The sequence below is a fragment of the Thamnophis elegans genome, unplaced genomic scaffold, assembly GCF_009769535.1.
Source record: "Thamnophis elegans isolate rThaEle1 unplaced genomic scaffold, rThaEle1.pri scaffold_400_arrow_ctg1, whole genome shotgun sequence".
NCBI classification, from domain to species: Eukaryota; Metazoa; Chordata; class Lepidosauria; order Squamata; family Colubridae; genus Thamnophis; species Thamnophis elegans.
In genome coordinates, this window is record NW_022473872.1 from 1,816 (window position 1) to 20,886 (window position 19,071).

The 19,071-nt window shown below is 46.0% G+C and overlaps 1 protein-coding gene across 1 annotated transcript; it reads left to right on the plus strand.

The window, feature by feature from the left end:
• Window positions 1-654: 654 nt before the first annotated feature.
• On the plus strand, window positions 655-18,965 carry LOC116523527 (myosin-6-like; the record flags this gene model as incomplete). The annotated part of the gene is made up of 9 exons (XM_032238639.1): window positions 655-838; window positions 3,291-3,456; window positions 3,627-3,751; window positions 9,243-9,551; window positions 9,647-9,850; window positions 11,749-11,874; window positions 12,229-12,504; window positions 13,998-14,093; window positions 18,796-18,965. Coding segments are annotated over 9 exons (1,656 nt in total), but the record flags the coding sequence as incomplete, so codon positions are not given.
• Between the last annotated feature and the right edge of the window lie 106 nt (window positions 18,966-19,071).

The window sequence follows — 19,071 nt, forward strand, 5'->3', positions numbered from 1 at the left end:
AATATTTTCTACCTGGACGATGGTGTATGTTGATGACATCTCAAGGATGAGATCGAGCTTCTGAGGAAGGACATTTGAGCCCTGAAACCTTCGTTTGGGACCTCTTCGGAGCGTCTGACCTCCATATCTTTTGTCCCTCATAAACATGGACTCCATATTTACGTTTCTCCTCCCTCCTCCCTTCCTATGTCTTCTCCACCCCTCCCCTCAAGACCCTGGGCATCTCTTTTCACCGTTGCTTCCTCTAATGAAGAAGCTTTTGGCTCGGGTTATATTTGAACTCGGCAGTGTATAAGACGAGCAAAAAGCTTGTTGGTTGGAGGATATTTCCCCACTTTAAAACGCCAAGGTATGTGGGTAGGGATGGTTTTGCTGGGGAATGTCCTAGTTTCAAAGGCCAGAAGCTGATCTGTGGCCTACAGAGTCAATACACGCAAAGGTTGACTATGTATCCTCCAGACGCCAAATTTTGACCCCATCCTTGTGGTTGCCACCTTATTTACAAATCTATCGCAGAGCACGAGATGATCAGTTGGAAACTGGCTGGCCACTCGTGGTGTTCTTCCCATAGAGAAGGTCCGCTTTCCCCATCAGCTGTGGGAAGAAGAAGACTCTTCCAGGGGTAACCTTCTCTCGGTTGTCCTCCTGCTCCAGGAAGAAGCTGGCCCAGCGGCTGCAGGAGGCTGAGGAAGCTGTGGAGGCGGTGAACGCCAAGTGTTCCTCGCTGGAGAAGACCAAGCACCGCCTGCAGAACGAGATTGAAGATCTGATGGTGGACGCGGAACGCTCGAACGCCGCCGCAGCTGCCCTGGACAAGAAGCAAAGGAACTTCGACAAGGTGAGGTTCATGGAGAGCATCCCTCTCGGGTCCCAGAGGAGATGCTGCTCCAGTTCAGCTGAAGTCATTCCCCTGCCTCCTGGCCTGGGACTCATTACCGTATTTTTCGGACTATAAGACGCACCGGAGTATAAGACGCACCAAAATTTTGAAGAGGCAAATTTTTTAAAAAGGTTTTTTCACTCTGCAGACCTCCCCAAAACGGCCCGTTTTTTGCAAAAACGGGCTCATTTTTTTGTCAAAAAAAGAACATGCATAGCATTTAAGAGGCTTATAGAGTGCTCCTGCGGGCTGGGGGGGGCAAAAATGAGCACAAGATGGCCCATTTTTCACTCATTTGTTGCCCTCCCCAGCCCCAGCAGCACTCTGGAAGCCTCCTAAAGGCTATGCATGGCCATTTTTGTGAAGCGGATGGGGTTTCGGGAGGCCAACAATGCTGTATTCAGTGTATAAGATGCACTCAGATTTTCACCTTCTTTTTGGGGTGCGTCTTATACTCTAAAAAATACGGTAGTTCCTTCTGGCTTCCCCAGTGATTTTGGTTGTGGGAAGCCACCAGGAAATTGCCTTGTCTAGTGTCTGTGGGATTTAGTTAACAATGACAACCAGGGATTGCTGAGGCTAAGCAATGCAGTCACACTTTAGACTACATCGTTTAGCCACAGAAATTATTGTCGTATGTTGAGGACTACCTGTATTGGGGGGAGGAGAGGGAAAAGAGAAAGTGGAGGAGGAAGAGAACAAGGAAGAGAAGGAGAAGAGGAGAAAGAAAGGGAAGTGGAAGTGGAGGAAGATGGAAGGAGAAGGAGGAAGAGGCAGAAGACGATGAGGAGGGAGAGAGAAAGAGGAGGGGAAGGGGAGGAGGGAAAGAAAGGAGAAGGAGGATGAAAGGAGAGGGGAAGGAGAATAGGAGAAAGGAGGGGAAGTGGAAGGGGAGGAGGATGGAAGGAGAAGGGGAAGGGAAGGAGGAAGAGGAGGGGGAGGGGGAAGAGAAGGGGGAGAGGAAGGGGAAAGGGAGGAGAGAAAGAAAGGGAGAAGGAGAAGGAGGATGAAAGGAGAGGGGAAGGAGAGGGGAAGGAGGAGAAGAGGAGAAAGGGGGGAGAAGGAGGGGAGGGAAAGAGGAGGGAAAGAAGAGGAGGATGGAAGGAGAATGAAGAGAAGAAGGAAAAGAGCAATAGCAATAGCAATAGCAGTAGACTTATATACCGCTTCATAGGCCTTTCAGGCCTCTCTAAGCGGTTTACAGAGAGTCAGCATATTGCCCCCAACAATCTGGGTCCTCATTTTACCCACCTCGGAAGGATGGAAGACTGAGTCAACCCTGAGCCGGTGAGATTTGAACCGCTGACCTGCTGATCTTAGCAGTAGCCTGCAGTGCTGCATTTAACCACTGCGCCACCTTGGCTCAGAGGAGGGGAAGTGGAAGGGGAGGATAATGGAAGGGGAGGAGAAGGGAGGGGAGGAGAAAGAGAAAGAAGGAGGATGAAAGGAGAGGGGAAGGAGGAGAAGAGGAGAAAGGGGGAAGAAGGAGGGGAGGGAAAGAGGAGGGAAAGAGGAGGAGGATGGAAGGAGAATGAAGAGAAGAAGGAAAAGAGGAGGGGAAGTGGAAGGGGAGGATAATGAAGGGGAGGAGAAAGGGAAAGAAGAGAAGGAAAAGAGGGATAAGAGGAGGGGAAGTGGAAGGGGAGAAGGAAAAGACGAGAGAAAGGAGAAGTGGAAGGGGAGGAGGGAAAGAAAAGGGGAAAGAAAGGGAAAATGAGAAGGAAGATGAAAGGAGAGGGGAGGAGGAGGGGAGGGAAAGGGAAGAGGAGGAGGATGGAAGGAGAAGGGGATGGAGAAGGAGAGGAGGAGAAAGAGGAGAAAGGGGAAAGGAGGAGGGGAGAGAAAGAAGGAGGAGAAGAGGAGGATGAAAGGAGAAGGAAGAGAAGAAGGAAAAGAGAAGAGGAAGTGGAAGGGGAGGAGAAGGGGTGAGGGGAGAAGAATGGGAAAGGAGGAGAAGGATAAGAGAAATAAGAAGAAGGGAAGGAGATGAGGGAAAGAAAGGGGGAAAGAAAGGGAAAAGGGGAAGGAAGATGAAAGGAGAAGGGAGGAGAAGGAGAAGGGAGGAGAAGGAGAAGAGGAGAAAGGGGAAGGAGGAGTGGAGGGAAAGAGAAGGGGAAGAAGAGGAGGATGAAAGGAGAAGGAAGAGGAGGGGAAGGAAAAGTGGAGGGGAAGTGGCAGGGGAGAGGAGGGGAAAGGAGGAGAAGGAAAAGAGGGATGAGAGGAGGGGAAGTGGAAGGGGAGAAAGGAAAGAGAAGAGGGAAGAAGAGAAAGATGAAAGAGAGAAGGGGAGAATGAGGAAGAAGAGGAGATAGAGGAGGAGACGGAGAAAAAAAGGGAAAAAACGAGACCAAAGGGGGGGAAAAGGGGGAGGAGCTGACTCTTTGTCCTCCCTCCCCTCCTGCCCCTTCAGATCCTCTCCGAATGGAAGCAGAAGAACGAAGAATCTCAGGCAGAGCTGGAGGCATCTCAGAAAGAGTCCCGTTCCCTCAGCACGGAGCTCTTCAAGCTGAAGAACGCCTACGAGGAGTCCCTGGAACTCCTGGAGACCTTAAGAAGAGAGAACAAGAACTTGCAAGGTGGGTTGAACTGAAGGGGAGGGGGAGAGGGCAAGAGGGGACTCCTCAAAGCCTCCTTGCTTGGCGGCGCCAGAGGTTGAGGGGCATCCTTTCCATGTCCTCCTCCTCCTCTTCCTCCCTCGCCCCAAGAGCGTGGCCCGAATCTCTTTCTTTTCCTCCTCTACCCACAGAGGAGATTTCGGATCTCACCGAACAGCTGAGCCAAGGGGCCAAAAGCATGCACGAGCTTGAAAAAGTGAGGAAGCAGCTGGAATCTGAGAAAGTAGACTTACAGGCGGCTCTGGAAGAGGCAGAGGTATCCTGTTTACCTTCCCTAAAACTCCCACGGTTTCCCCCCTATCTTATGTCTCACTACCAAAGCCATTAAAAGCATCTGAAGCAGTCGTTGGAGTACCCTTCCCAGCTGGGAAGAGAAATAGACAAGCAGATTTACTCACTGGTTTCATCTGTCCTCAACGGGAGGCCATATTCTGGAACAAGAAGCATTTAACGAAAGGCACAAAAGAGCTAGACAGAACAGAACAGAATCTGGAAGAGGGGGTATTTAATGAAAGGCACAAAAGGGCTAAACAGAACAGAATCTGGAACAGGAAGCATTTAATTAAAGGCACAAAACAGCTATACAGAACAGAACAGAATCTGGAACATGAGGCATTTAGTTAAAGGCACAAAAGAGCTAGACAGAACAGAACCTGGAGCAGGAGGCATTTAATTAAAGACACAGAAGAACTAAGAACAGAATCTGGAACAGGAAGCATTTAGTTAAACGCACAAAAGAGCTAGACAGAACAGAACCTGGAGCAGGAGGCATTTAATTAAAGACACTGAAGAACTAAGAACAGAAACTGGAACATGAGGCATTTAGTTAAAGGCACAAAAGAGCTAGACAGAACAGAACCTGGAACAGGAGGCATTTAATTGAAAGACACAGAAGAACTAAGAACAGAATCTGGAACAGGAAGCACTTAATTAAAGGCACAAAACAGCTATACAGAACAGATCAGAATCTGGAGCATGAGGTATTTAGTTAAAGGCACAAAAGAGCTAGACAGAACAGAATCTGGAACGAGAAGCACTTAATTAAAGGCACAAAACAGCTTTACAGAACAGAACAGAATCTGGAACATGAGGCATTTAGTTAAAGGCACAAAAAAGCTAGACAGAACAGAATCTGGAACAGGGAGTATTTAATTAAAGGCACAAAAGAGCTAGACAGAACAGAATCTGGAACAGGAGGCACTTAATTAAAGGCACAAAACAGCTATACAGAACAGATCAGAATCTGGAACATGAGGCATTTAGTTAAACGCACAAAAGAGCTAGACAGAATAGAATCTGGAACAGGAGGCACTTAATTAAAGGCACAAAACAGCTATACAGAACAGATCAGAATCTGGAGCATGAGGTATTTAGTTAAAGGCACCAAAGAACTAGACAGAACAGAACCTGGAACAGGGGGCATTTAATTGAAAGACACAGAAGAACTGGGAACAGAATCTGGAATAGGAAGCATTTAGTTAAAGGCACAAAAAAACTAGACAGAACAGATCAGAATCTGGAACATGAGGCATTTAGTTAAAGGCACAAAAGAGCTAGACAGAACAGAACCTGGAGCAGGAGGCATTTAGTTAAAGACACAGAAGAACTAAAAACAGAATCTGGAACAGGAAGCACTTAATTAAAGGCACAAAACAACTATACAGAACAGATCAGAATCTGGAACATGAGGCATTTAGTTAAAGGCACAAAAAAGCTAGAAGAACAGAACCTGGAACAGGAGGCATTTAATTGAAAGACACAGAAGAACTAGGAACAGAATCTGGAACAAGAAGCATTTAGTTAAAGGCAGAAAAAAGCTAGACAGAGCAGAATCTGGAACAGGTAGCACTTAATTAAAGGCACAAAACAGCTATACAGAACAGATCAGAATCTGGAATGTGAGGCATTTAGTTAAAGGCACAAAAGAGCTAGACAGAACAGAATATGGAACAGGGAGTAATTAATTAAAAGCACAAAACAGCCAAACAGAATAGAATCTGGAACAGGAGGGACTTAATTAAAGGCACAAAACAGCTATACAGAACAGATCAGAATCTGGAACATGAGGCATTTAGTAAAGGCACAAAAGAGCTATACAGAACAGATCAGAATCTGGAACATGAGGCATTTAGTAAAGGCACAAAAGAGCTAAACAGATCAGAATCTGGAACATGAGGCACTTAATTAAAGGCACAAAACAGCTATACAGAACAGATCAGAATCTGGAACATGAGGCATTTAGTTAAAGGCACAAAAGAGCTATACAGAACAGATCAGAATCTGGAATGTGAGGCATTTAGTTAAAGGCACAAAAGAGCTAGACAGAACAGAATATGGAACAGGGAGTAATTAATTAAAAGCACAAAACAGCCAAACAGAATAGAATCTGGAACAGGAGGGACTTAATTAAAGGCACAAAACAGCTATACAGAACAGATCAGAATCTGGAACATGAGGCATTTAGTAAAGGCACAAAAGAGCTATACAGAACAGATCAGAATCTGGAACATGAGGCATTTAGTAAAGGCACAAAAGAGCTAAACAGATCAGAATCTGGAACATGAGGCACTTAATTAAAGGCACAAAACAGCTATACAGAACAGATCAGAATCTGGAACATGAGGCATTTAGTTAAAGGCACAAAAGAGCTATACAGAACAGATCAGAATCGGGAACATGAGGCATTTAGTAAAGGCACAAAAGAGCTAAACAGAACAGAATCTGGAACAGGAGGCACTTAATTAAAGGCACAAAAGACCTAGACAGATCAGAATCTGGAACATGAGGCATTTAGTTAAAGGCACAAAAGAGCTAAACAGAACAGAATCTGGAACAGGAGGCACTTAATTAAAGGCACAAAACAGCTATACAGAACAGATCAGAATCTGGAACATGAGGCATTTAGTTAAAGGAACAAAAGAGCTAGACAGAACAGAATCTGGAACAGGGAGCATTTAATTAAAGGCACCAAAGAGCTAAGCAGAACAAAATCTGGAACAGGAAGCACTTAATTACAGGCACAAAACAGCTATACAGAACAAATCAGAATCTGGAACATGAGGCATTTAGTTAAAGACGCAAAAGAGCTAGACAGAATAGAATCTGGAACAGGTAGCACTTAATTAAAGGCAGAAAATAGCTAGACAGAACAGAATCTGGAACAGGAGGCACTTAATTAAAGGCACAAAACAGCTATACAGAACAGATCAGAATCTGGAACATGAGGCATTTAGTTAAAGGCACAAAAGAGCTAGACAGAACAGAATCTGGAACAGGGAGCATTTAATTAAAGGCACCAAAGAGCTAAGCAGAACAAAATCTGGAACAGGAAGCACTTAATTACAGGCACAAAACAGCTATACAGAACAAATCAGAATCTGGAACATGAGGCATTTAGTTAAAGGCGCAAAAGAGCTAGACAGAATAGAATCTGGAACAGGAGGCACTTAATTAAAGGCAGAAAATAGCTATACAGAACAGATCAGAATCTGGAACATGAGGCATTTAGTTAAAGGCACAAAACAGCTATACAGAACAGATCAGAATCTGGAACATGAGGCATTTAGTTAAAGGCACAAAAGAGCTAGACAGAACAGAATCTGGAACAGGGAGCATTTAATTAAAGGCACCAAAGAGCTAAGCAGAACAAAATCTGGAACAGGAAGCACTTAATTACAGGCACAAAACAGCTATACAGAACAAATCAGAATCTGGAACATGAGGCATTTAGTTAAAGGCGCAAAAGAGCTAGACAGAATAGAATCTGGAACAGGAGGCACTTAATTAAAGGCAGAAAATAGCTATACAGAACAGATCAGAATCTGGAACATGAGGCATTTAGTTAAAGGCACAAAAGAGCTAGACAGAACAGAACCTGGAACAGGGAGTAATTAATTAAAGGCACAAAACAGCCAGAACAAAATCTGGAACAGGGAGTATTTAATTAAAGGCACAAAAGAGCTAAGCAGAACAAAATCTGGAACAGGAGGCACTTAATTAAAGGCACAAAACAGCTATACAGAACAGATCAGAATCTGGAACATGAGGCATTTAGTTAAAAGCACAAAAAAGCTAGACAGAACAAAATCTGGCACAGGGAGTATTTAATTAAAGGCATAAAAGAGCTAGACAGAACAGAATCTGGAACAGGAGGCACTTAATTAAAGGCACAAAACAGCTATACAGAACAGATCAGAATCTGGAACATGAGGCATTTAGTTAAAGGCACAAAAGAGCTAGACAGAACAGAATCTGGAACAGGGAGCATTTAATTAAAGGCACCAAAGAGCTAAGCAGAACAAAATCTGGAACAGGAAGCACTTAATTACAGGCACAAAACAGCTATACAGAACAGATCAGAATCTGGAACATGAGGCATTTAGTTAAAGGCGCAAAAGAGCTAGACAGAATAGAATCTGGAACAGGTAGCACTTAATTAAAGGCAGAAAATAGCTATACAGAACAGATCAGAATCTGGAGCATGAGGTATTTAGTTAAAGGCACAAAAGAGCTAGACAGAACAGAACCTGGAACAGGGAGTAATTAATTAAAGGCACAAAACAGCCAGAACAAAATCTGGAACAGGGAGTATTTAATTAAAGGCACAAAAGAGCTAAGCAGAACAAAATCTGGAACAGGAGGCACTTAATTAAAGGCACAAAACAGCTATACAGAACAGATCAGAATCTGGAACATGAGGCATTTAGTTAAAAGCACAAAAAAGCTAGACAGAACAAAATCTGGCACAGGGAGTATTTAATTAAAGGCATAAAAGAGCTAGACAGAACAGAATCTGGAACAGGAGGCACTTAATTAAAGGCACAAAACAGCTATACAGAACAGATCAGAATCTGGAACATGAGGCATTTAGTTAAAGGCACAAAAGAGCTAGACAGAACAGAATCTGGAACAGGGAGCATTTAATTAAAGGCACCAAAGAGCTAAGCAGAACAAAATCTGGAACAGGAAGCACTTAATTACAGGCACAAAACAGCTATACAGAACAAATCAGAATCTGGAACATGAGGCATTTAGTTAAAGGCGCAAAAGAGCTAGACAGAATAGAATCTGGAACAGGTAGCACTTAATTAAAGGCACAAAACAGCTATACAGAACAGATCAGAATCTGGAACATGAGGCATTTTCTAAGTGGAAAGAGGACTGCAAATCAGGATTGTCTTCAAAAAATAAAATAAAAACACTGCAAGGGTATCACACTGATACCATAACCCAGATTCCATTAAAAAAAATAAGTGGAATTTTAGGGGAAAAGGGACAAGGAAGGAAGCTGCTAACTCATAAAGTCTTGCTCCATTAGAAAGTAAGCAACTTTCTTTTTTATTATGTAAAATTATTTGAGATTATTTTAACACAACAAAATAACCATGTTGGAAAGGATCTTGGAGGTCTTCTAGTCCAACCCCCTGCTCAGGCAAGAAACCCTATACCATTTCAAACAACCCCTTCTTAAAAACCTCCAGTGTTGGAGCTAGACCTACAACTTCTGGGGGCAAGTCCTTCCACTGATTAATTGTTCTCATTGTCAGGAAATGCCTCCTTAGTCCTAACTAAGGAGACTCTTAGTTCTGTCTTTGAGAACCAATCTAGAACTAAGAACGCTTCCAGGATTCAATACTATTCTTCTTCTACTTCCTTCTTTGCCATTTTACCCATAATTCTTTGCTGGTCTGTTGATCATAATAAAGATTGATTGCTTGATTGATTCCCATCATCCTTTGACTCCTCAGGCCTCTCTGGAACATGAGGAAGGCAAGATCCTCCGAGCTCAGCTGGAGTTCAGCCAGATCAAGGCTGAAATTGAACGCAAGTTGACCGAGAAGGATGAGGAAATGGAGCAGGCCAAAAGGAATCATCTGAGGACAGTGGACTCGCTCCAAGCTTCCCTGGATGCCGAGACCCGCAGCCGCAATGAGGCCTTGAGGATCAAGAAGAAGATGGAGGGCGACCTCAACGACATGGAGATCCAGCTCAGCCAAGCGAATCGGGTGGCCGCCGAAGTTCAGAAGCACCTCAAGATCGCTCATGCCCACCTCAAGGTAAGGAAATATGGAGACCTTCAGATCTTTCTTGCCCATCCCTAGTTTTTAGGGCCAATAGGTTTCCTCCAAGCTGTGTGTTTTTGATGGCCCAGGACAATCAGATTCAACTGGACGATGCCCTTCGAGCCAACGAGGACCTGAAGGAGAACATTGCCATCGTGGAAAGACGGAATATGCTGCTGCAGGCTGAGCTGGAAGAGCTACGCAGCGTACTGGAGCAGACAGAGCGTGGACGGAAACTGGCAGAACAGGAGCTGACGGAGGCCAGTGAGAGGGTCCAGCTCCTCCATTCTCAGGTGAGGAGAAGCCAGCTGATCCTTCTCCATTTTTCTTTGAATCTGCTTCACTAAGAACCACAGAGAGGAACTTGGAGATGCTATCCAGAGTTACAGAGGCTGAAGGGTGCAGGCTTTAGGAAAGGGCTCAGGTTGGCTGTGTTTCTCAACCTTCCCAATTTTAAGATGAATGGACTTCAACTTCCAGAATTTCCAAAATAGGTTCTGGATGAAGCTTGAGAGAATAAAGTACATTCTGGACATAGGTTCTGAGGGAATAAAGTAGATTCTGGGTGTAGGTTAGGGAATAAGGTAGGTTCTGGATGTAGGTTGAGAGAATAAAGTAGGTTCTGGATGTAGCTTCTGACTGGGTAAAATAGGTTCTGGATGAAGATTGAGAGAATATAGTAGGTTCTGAGGGAATAAAGTAGGTTCTGAGGCGATAAAATAGGTTCTGGATGCAGATTGAGAGAATATAGTAAATTTTAGGGGAATAAAGTAGGTTTTGGATGTAGGTTCTAGGGGACTAAAATAGGTTCTGGATGAAGATTGAGAGAATAAAGTAGGTTCTGGATGTAGGTTCTGAGGAGGTAAAATAGGTTCTGGATGAAGATTGAGAGAATAAAGTAGGTTCTGGATGTAGGTTCCGAGGAGGTAAAATAGGTTCTGGATGTAGGTTCTGAGGAGGTAAAATAGGTTCTGGATGAAGATTGAGAGAATAAAGTATGTTCTGGACATAGGTTCTGAGGGAATAAAGTAGATTCTGGGTGTAGGTTAGGGAATAAAATAGGTTCTGGATGTAGGTTGAGAGAATAAAGTAGGTTCTGGATGTAGGTTCTGGATGTAGGTTCTGAGGAGGTAAAATAGGTTCTGGATGAAGATTGAGAGAATAAAATAGATTCTGAGGGAATAAAGTCAGTTCTGGATGTAGGTTCTGAGGGGATAAAATAGGTTCTGGATGAAATTGAGAGAATAAAGTAGATTCTGAGGGAATAAAATCAGTTCTGGATGTAGGTTCTGAGGGGATAAAATAGGTTCTGGATGAAATTGAGAGAATAAAGTAGATTCTGAGGGAATAAAGTCAGTTCTGGGTGTAGGTTCTGAGGGGATAAAATAGGTTCTGGATGAAATTGAGAGAATAAAGTAGATTCTGAGGGAATAAAGTCAGTTCTGGATGTAGGCTCCGAGGGGGGAAATAGGTTCTGGATGAAGATTGAGAGAATAAAGTATATTCTGGACATAGGTTCTGAGAGAATTAAGTACCATATTACAACAGTTCTCGATGTAGGTTAGGGGATAAAATAGGTTTTGGATGTAGGTTCGGGGGGGTAAAATAGGTTCTGGAAGTAGGTTGAGAGAATAAAGTGGGTTCTCAGGGAATAAAGTAGGTTCTGAGGAAATAAAATAGGTTCTGGATGAAGATTGAGAGAATAAAGTAGGTTCTGAGGGAATAAAGTAGGTTCTAGATGTAGTTTCTGAGGGGGAAAATAGGTTCTGGATGAAGATTGAGAGAACATTCTGGACATAGGTTCTGAGAGAATAAAGTAGGTTCTCGATGTAGGTTAGGGGATAAAATAGGTTCTGGGTGTAGGCTGAGAGAACAAAATAGGTTCTGAGGGGATAAAACAGTTCTGGATGAAGATTGAGAGAATAAAGTAGGTTCTGACGGATTACAGTAGGTTCTGGATGTGGGTTGAGGGAATAAAGTAGGTTCTGGAAGTAGGTTCTTGGGGGATAAAATAGTTTCTAGATGTAGATTCTGAAGGAATATAAAAGGTTCTGGATGGTTTCAAGCCATCTTTGACCTTCAAAGGTCCCAGGCTACATGAAGATACCAACCGTTTGGACCTATCAGTTGATCTTCTTTCATTTCTCCTGTTGTGGCTTGACTCGCTGATTTGATTGTCCCTTCTCTCCAGAACACCAGCCTCATCAATCAGAAGAAGAAGATGGAGGTTGACCTCACGCAGCTTCAATCAGAAGTGGAAGAAGCTGTGCAGGAGTGCAGAAACGCAGAGGAGAAGGCCAAGAAAGCCATCACAGATGTGCGTGAGAGTGAGATCACAGACAGAAGTTGACCACGAATGGTCCATAATGATCATTTGATTCTTTCTCCCTAAGTCAGAGAGGGGTCCAAACTTGACAACTTTTAAGACTTGTGGACTTCAGCTTCCAGAATTTCCATGCCCGGCTGGGGAATTCTGGGAGTTGAAGTCCACAAATTTGGAGACTCCTGATCTAAAAGGAGACACATCTCCTGGTCCTCTTTTGCTTTGGTCCACCAGGAGCATCCAAAGAGGACCCATAATGTTGACATGAGTAATTAGCCTTTGAGTTGAGGACTGATTTCTGTGAGGCCTGGTGGACATCTTTCTCTCTCGTCCTCTTGAACGGGGCAGGCGGCTATGATGGCGGAGGAGCTGAAGAAGGAGCAGGACACCAGCGCCCACCTGGAGAGGATGAAGAAGAACATGGAGCAGACCATCAAGGACCTCCAGATGCGCCTGGACGAGGCGGAGCAGCTGGCCCTCAAGGGCGGCAAGAAGCAGCTTCAGAAACTGGAGGCCCGAGTGCGGGAGCTGGAGAACGAGCTGGAAGGGGAGCAGAAACGCAACGTGGAGAACGTCAAAGGGATGCGGAAGTTTGAGAGACGCACCAAGGAGCTCACCTACCAGGTGAGGAGGAGCTCACCAAGCACCCTACAGTCCACCTCTTCCACTTCCTGCCCCTCCCTTCCTCCTCCTTCTCCTCTACTTCACAAAGCCCGCTTCCTTCTAGCGCTGATGATGTTACCTAGATGGGTCATGAAACGTTTGCAAGAAAACAAGCAAGCTCAGAGACCACCAAGGATCCCACAGTCCTCTTTCCTCCCCCTCCTCTCTTCCTCCTCTTCCTCCTTCCCACCTCCTCCTCCTCCACCACCACCTTTTGCTCTTCCTCCTCTTCCCCTTCTCTACTCCACAAACCCTACTCCCTTCTAGTACTGATGATGTTCCCTAGTTTGGTCATGAAACATCTACGAGAAAACAACCAAGCTCAGAGAGCACCAAGGATCCCACAGCCCTCCACCTCCTCCTCTCCCCCCCCCTTTGCTCTCTTCCCACTTCCTTCCCCTCCACCATCTTTTGCTCTTTCTCTTCCTCCCCCTCCTCCCCTTCTCTTCTACTCCACAAACCCGGTTCCACCACAAATGCGCGAACGACAAAAGCGCGCCTCACTAAACCGCGGTGACAAAACCGCACCGACAAAACCGCGCGACGAAGGAGCGACGAATGAGCCCTGAAGCGCGCCGACAACAGCGCGCCGACAGAAGCGCGCTGTAACCTAACCCAAAACCTAACCCTAAACCTAGCCCTAAACCTAACCCTAACCCTAAACCTAACCCTAAACCTTACCTTAACTTAAATCGCGCTTCTGTCGGCGCGCTGTTGTCGGCGCGCTGTTGTCGGCGCGCTGTTGTCGGCGCGCTGTTGTCGACACGCTTTTGACATCACGGTTTTAGCGCCGCGGTTTTGTCAGCGCGCTTATGACGTTCGCGCTTTTGTCGGGTCACGCACAAACCCTCCTTCCTTCTAGCGCTGATGATATTACCTAGTTGGGCCATTAAACGTCTTCAAGAAAACCACCAAGCTCAGAAAGCGTCAAGGACCGCACAGTTCTCCTCTTCCTCCTCCTCCTCCTCCTCCTCTTCCTCCTCCTCCTCCTCCTTCCGACTTCCTTCTCCCCATCCTTTTCTCCACTCCACCCACCCCACTCCCTTCGAGCACTGGTGATGTTACTTAGCTGGGTCATGAAACCAATAGCAATAGCAATAGCAGTTAGACTTATATACCGCTTCATGGGGCTTTCAGCCCTCTCTAAGCGGTTTTACAGAGTCAGCATATTGCCCCCAACAACAATCCGGGTCCTCATTTTACCCACCTCGGAAGGATGGAAGGCTGAGTCAACCCTGAGCCGGTGAGATTTGAACAGCCGAACTGCAGAACTGCAGTCAGCTGAAGTAGCCTGCAGGGCTGCATTTAACCACTGCGCCACCTCGGCTTGCGTTCCCACAGAGAGCGCTCTGCGTCCCGCCTCTGGCAGGCGAGTCGTAGGTTCGCAATCACGGCTCTAAGCTCCACCCACTCACCCTTCCTTCCTTCCTTCCTTCTTTTTCTTCGATCCGCAGACCGAAGAGGACAAGAAAAATTTGCTGAGGCTTCAGGATCTGGTGGACAAATTGCAAATGAAGGTTAAAGCCTACAAAAGACAAGCCGAAGAAGCAGTGAGTTTCCCAGGCCTGGGTCCCGGCAGCTAGCCCTCGACTTACGATGATTCGTTTAGCGACCGTCCGAAGTTACAACGGCACACCGACAACCGTTGCCATGTCCCCATGGTCCTGGGGGGGGGTGGGGGGCTGTCAGACTTCATGATGCTTGGCAACTGAGTCGTTTTTACGACGGTCCTGGTGTCCCTTGGGCTGCGCAATCCCCTTTTGCGCCCTTCTGACAAGCAAAATCCACGGGGGAGCCAGCTGTGCTTAACAATCGTGTTGCTCACTTAACCACGGCAGAGACTCACTTAGCAACGGTGGGAAGAAAGGTGGTGAAACGGGACAACGCTTGCTTAGCAACTGCCTCGCTTAGCAACCTAAATCTCGGGGTCCCTTGGGGTCGTAAGTCAAGGGTAAGAGGAGGAAAGGCAGAATTAGCAAATGATTGGTAACAGCCTCATTCCTGGACTTATTTTATCTGGACATTCCCTGCTTGTTCCTATCAGGTAGATAGAGATGGGGGTGCGGATGGGGAGGTGGGGAGAGAGAGAGAGAGAAATATAGAGAAAGGGAGAAATATAGAGAAAGGGAGAGAAATATAGAGAAAGGGAGAGAAATACAGAGAAAAGGAGAGAAAGAGAGAGATAGAAAAAGGGAGAGAGAGAGAAAGGGAGAGAAATATAGAGAAAGGAAGAGAGATAGAAAAAGGGAGAGAGAGAGAGGGAGAGAAAGGGAGAGAGAGAGAAAGGGAGAGAAATATAGAGAAAGGAAGAGAGATAGAAAAAAGGAGAGAGGGGGGAGAGAAAGGGAGAGAGAGAGAAAGGGAGAGAAATATAAGGAAAGGGAGAGAAATAGAGAGACAGATAGAAAAAGGGAGAGAGAGAGGGAAAGGGGGAGAGAGGGGGGAGAGAAATATAAAGAAAGGGAGAGAAATAGAGAGAGAGAGAGAAAAAGGGAGAGAGAGAGGGAAAGGGGAGAAATATAAAGGAGAGAGAGAGAAAGGGAGAGAAATATAAAGAAAGGGAGAGAAATAGAGAGATAGAAAAAGGGAGGGAGAGAGAGAGAAAGGGAGAGAAATATAGAGAATGGGGGAGATAGAAAAAGGGAGTAAAATATAAAGAAAGGGAAATAAATAGAGAGAGAAAGAAAAAAGGAGAGAGAGAGAGAGAAAGGGAGAGAAATATTAGAGAAAGGGAGATAGAAAAAGGGAGAGAGGGGGGAGAGAGAGAAAGGGAGGGAGAGAGAGAGAAAGGGAGAGAAATATAAAGAAAGGGAGAGAAATATAGAGAAAGGAAAAGAGGTAGAGAAAGAGAGAGAAATGGAATGGACAAATGGATGATAGATGGGGAAAGAGAGATAAAGAAAGGGAGGGAAAGAGAGAAAGGGGGAGAGAGAGAGAAAGAGAGAGAGAAAGGGAGTGATAAAGAAAGGAAGAGAGGTAGAGAAAGGGAGAGAAAGAGAGAGAGAGAGAAATGGAATGGACAAATGGATGATAGATGGGGAGAGGGAGATATAGAAAGAAAAGGAGAGAGGTAGAGAAAGGGAGAGAGAGAGAGAGAGAAAGAGAGAGATAGAGGTAGAGAAAGGGAGAGAGAAAGAGAAAGGGAATGGACAAACGAATGATGGATAGGACCGAATCAGTCAGACAGACAGACACAGATAGATGATAGATTTTGCTATTTGCAAAAGAGTTTCTCCACTTAGTAAAACTGCTTCACTTAAGCTCACCTGACGCTTTGATTTGATTTGATTTTTTTTTCCGATCCACCAAACTGGCGTTTCTCGAAGTCAGCAGGTAGCCGAGAGATTTTGTCAATCTTAAAGCTTTCACAAAGACTTTAAACGGCTTGGCCTGATCTCTTTAAGCCCCCGGCTCACCTTGGATTGAAAGCGTGGAGGACTGGGCAAAATCAATGAGGAAAGCAGTGTTCTTTTTAACAGGCAGCCCTCGACTTACGACCGTTTGTTTAAGGTCCGTTCGAAGTTGCAGTGTCCTGGAGTCTGGGGAAGGCTCGGACGAGGGCTCTGTGTCGGAGGCAGAGAGGGGGCCAGAGCCATATGCCAGTTATCAGCTGCCTTCGGAGTCGGACATCAGTGAGGCGGAAGAACAGCTGGAGCCTGTTCCCAGTGTGCGCATGCGCAGAGCTGCCAGGAGAAGGGAACAGCTAAAGAACGGGGGTCGACTTGGGAGGAAGGCCGCAGGTGGACGGTGAATGACCCCTCCCAGAGGAAATAAAAGAGGAGCAAAAGGGGAGTGGAGTTTGCAGGAGACAATTAGTTCGCTTCATTGGTTCCGGAGTCTTTGCCAAGTTTTGCAGATCTCGGTCTGGCAGCTCTCCAAGCCAGATAAGGTCGGTGACTGTAAATCCTCCCTTGAAAGACTTTGCTGGATGGGAATGAGCAGAATTCACAGGAAATTAATAAAATGGATTTTTTCGTCGGGACAAGGAGTTTGCTTCAGGCTCTCGGGAAGCCTCGGTCAGAACAGTTACTAACTTAACAACTCCAGCCATTCCTTTAACAATTGTGGCAAGGGAAGTCATAAAAATGGGGCAGGAGATTCACTTAACAACTGCCCTGCTTAGCAGTAAAAAAAGAAATCTGGCTCGATTGTGGTTCTAATTTGAGCATGACCTGTATTAGGATTCCACCTCATTTGTTGGAAGTATTCTCTCAAATTGGAAGGAAAAAAGGGGGGGACATTAAGAAAAGAAGGGCTGTCAAATGAGGTTGGGGGTGGAACCATTAATCCGTGGAACGACTTGCCACCAGAAGTTGTGGGTGCTGCATCACTGGAGGTTTTCAAGAAGAGACTAGAGAATTGTTTATCAGAAATAGTATAGGTCTCCTGCGAGAGCAAGGGGTTGGACTAGATGACCTCGAAGGTGCCTTCCAACTTTCTTACTGTTATTTGACAACTGCTCTTTTGTCTCTTCTTGTCATATCGAGATCAGGGGTGGGTTTCTCCCGGTTCGCACCGGTACACCAGAACCGGTTCGTGAAATTTAGCGTACCTTCTGGAACCTGTTCCGGAAGGAAGGAAGGAAGGAAGGAAGGAAGGAAGGAAGGGGGAGAGATACACACAGGAAAGGAAGAGATATACACACAAGGAAGGAAGGAATGGAGGGAGAGGGAGAGAAAAAAGAGAGAGACAAAGATAGAAAGAGAAAGAAAAAAGAAAGAAAAAGAAAGTGGGAGAGAGAGAGAAGAAAGAAAGAAAGAAAGAAAGAAAGAAAGAAAGGGAGAGAGACAAAAGGAAAGAAGGAAAGAGTGAGTGAGTGAGTGAGTGAGTGAGAGAGAGAGAGAGAGAGAGAGAGAGAGAGAACTTATGACCACAATTGAACCCAAAAGTTTGGTTGCTAAGCAAGAGCATTGTTAAGTGAGTTTCACCACATTTTCCAAGTTGGCCATGCTCACCCAGCCACACACCCACCAAGCCATGCCCACCCAGTCACATGAACACCGAGCCACTCCCACAAAAGAGGCCACACCTACAGAATAGGTTCTAAAAATTTTGAAACCCATCATTGATCGAGATCCTTCAACCGATCCTTCACAGGACTTCGATTTCCACATCCTTCACCTCCTTGGAACTTGACCTCCTGTTGTTTTGACCCAGCCTTAGCAGCAACAAGAAACAAACTCCTTGTCCGCGGGGGGGGGGGGGGGACCCCTCTTTATTTATCTCCTGTGAATTAATGGCCTTCACACACCGAAAAGTCCAGGCGATAATTCTTCAAAGGGTTAACGGAAGTAACAGATCTCAGGCCGGGAGCTCCCAGCCGCAAAGCTGCAAATTAAGTTCGGGCAAAGCAGTCTTTGTGGCACGAAACACAATGAGCAAAATATTCAGAAATACGAACTGTTGTCTCCTACGACCACCACACCACTTTCTTTTGCTTTACAGACCTGCGAAGGGCATAAAGGGGAGGGTTGGGCAGAAATGTTTTTTTTTTTTCGTCACCTGTTCTCACCCAGCCTTAGCCGAAGCGAGAAACAGACTTCTTGTCACGAAAAACCTCTCTTCATTTACCTCTTGTGAATGAATGGTATTCACCCACCTAACAGTCCAAGCAACACTCCTGCAAGGAGTTAACTACAGCAACAGGCCTTATCAGTTCCTTGCAAGGCCATGAGCTCCTAGCCGGAAAGCTGCAAATTAAGTTCGGGCAAAGCAGTCTTTTGTGGCAGGAAACACAATGAGCAAAATCTTCAGAAATACGAACTGTTGTCTCTTACGACCACCACTCCCCTTTCCTTCTATTTATTCCCCAGCCAGAAAGGGACCATTCAGTGTCCACGTGTGCTTTGCTTCCCAAGTCGACTCCTTGTCCTCCGCTGTTCTCCTCTCCTAACTGCTCTGCGCATATGCGCATCTGGAACAGGCCCCACTGTTCTTCCGCCTCAGATCAGCCTCTCCGGCGGCTGGGAAATGTCGGACGGCCCTGGCTCTATCTCTGCGTCCGACGCAGAGCTCTCCCCAGACTCCAGAACTGGCCCACGTTCCTCCCCAACCTCCTCATCGTCCGAGTCTGCCGCCAACTCTGCTGGCAGCTGTCGGGCCACAACACCTGTCCCTTCTGGAGTGTCGTGTCCACAACTGGACAGTGGACTCCAAAACGAAGAGAGGGAGAGTAGCAGTAAAACGAGAGCAACGAGGGAGGGTTTTGCGCTCCACAAACGCCCCTCGCCCCTTTTTCTATGCCCTTCCCAGGAGGAGCAGGCCAACACCAACCTGGCTAAATTCCGGAAGGCCCAGCACGAGTTGGACGAAGCCGAGGAACGGGCGGACATCGCCGAGTCCCAGATCAACAAGCTGAAGGCCAAGAGTCGTGACGTGGGAGGAAAGGTGAGCTCTTATTTGGGGGCTTCAGAAGGCGAAAGGCAGAAGTGGCCAATGCTTGGAAAGGGCCTTTTCTTGGCCTTCTTTTTGTCTTTTGGATCACTCACTGCTTTCTCCCATCAGATAGATAGAGATGTCAGTGGGGAG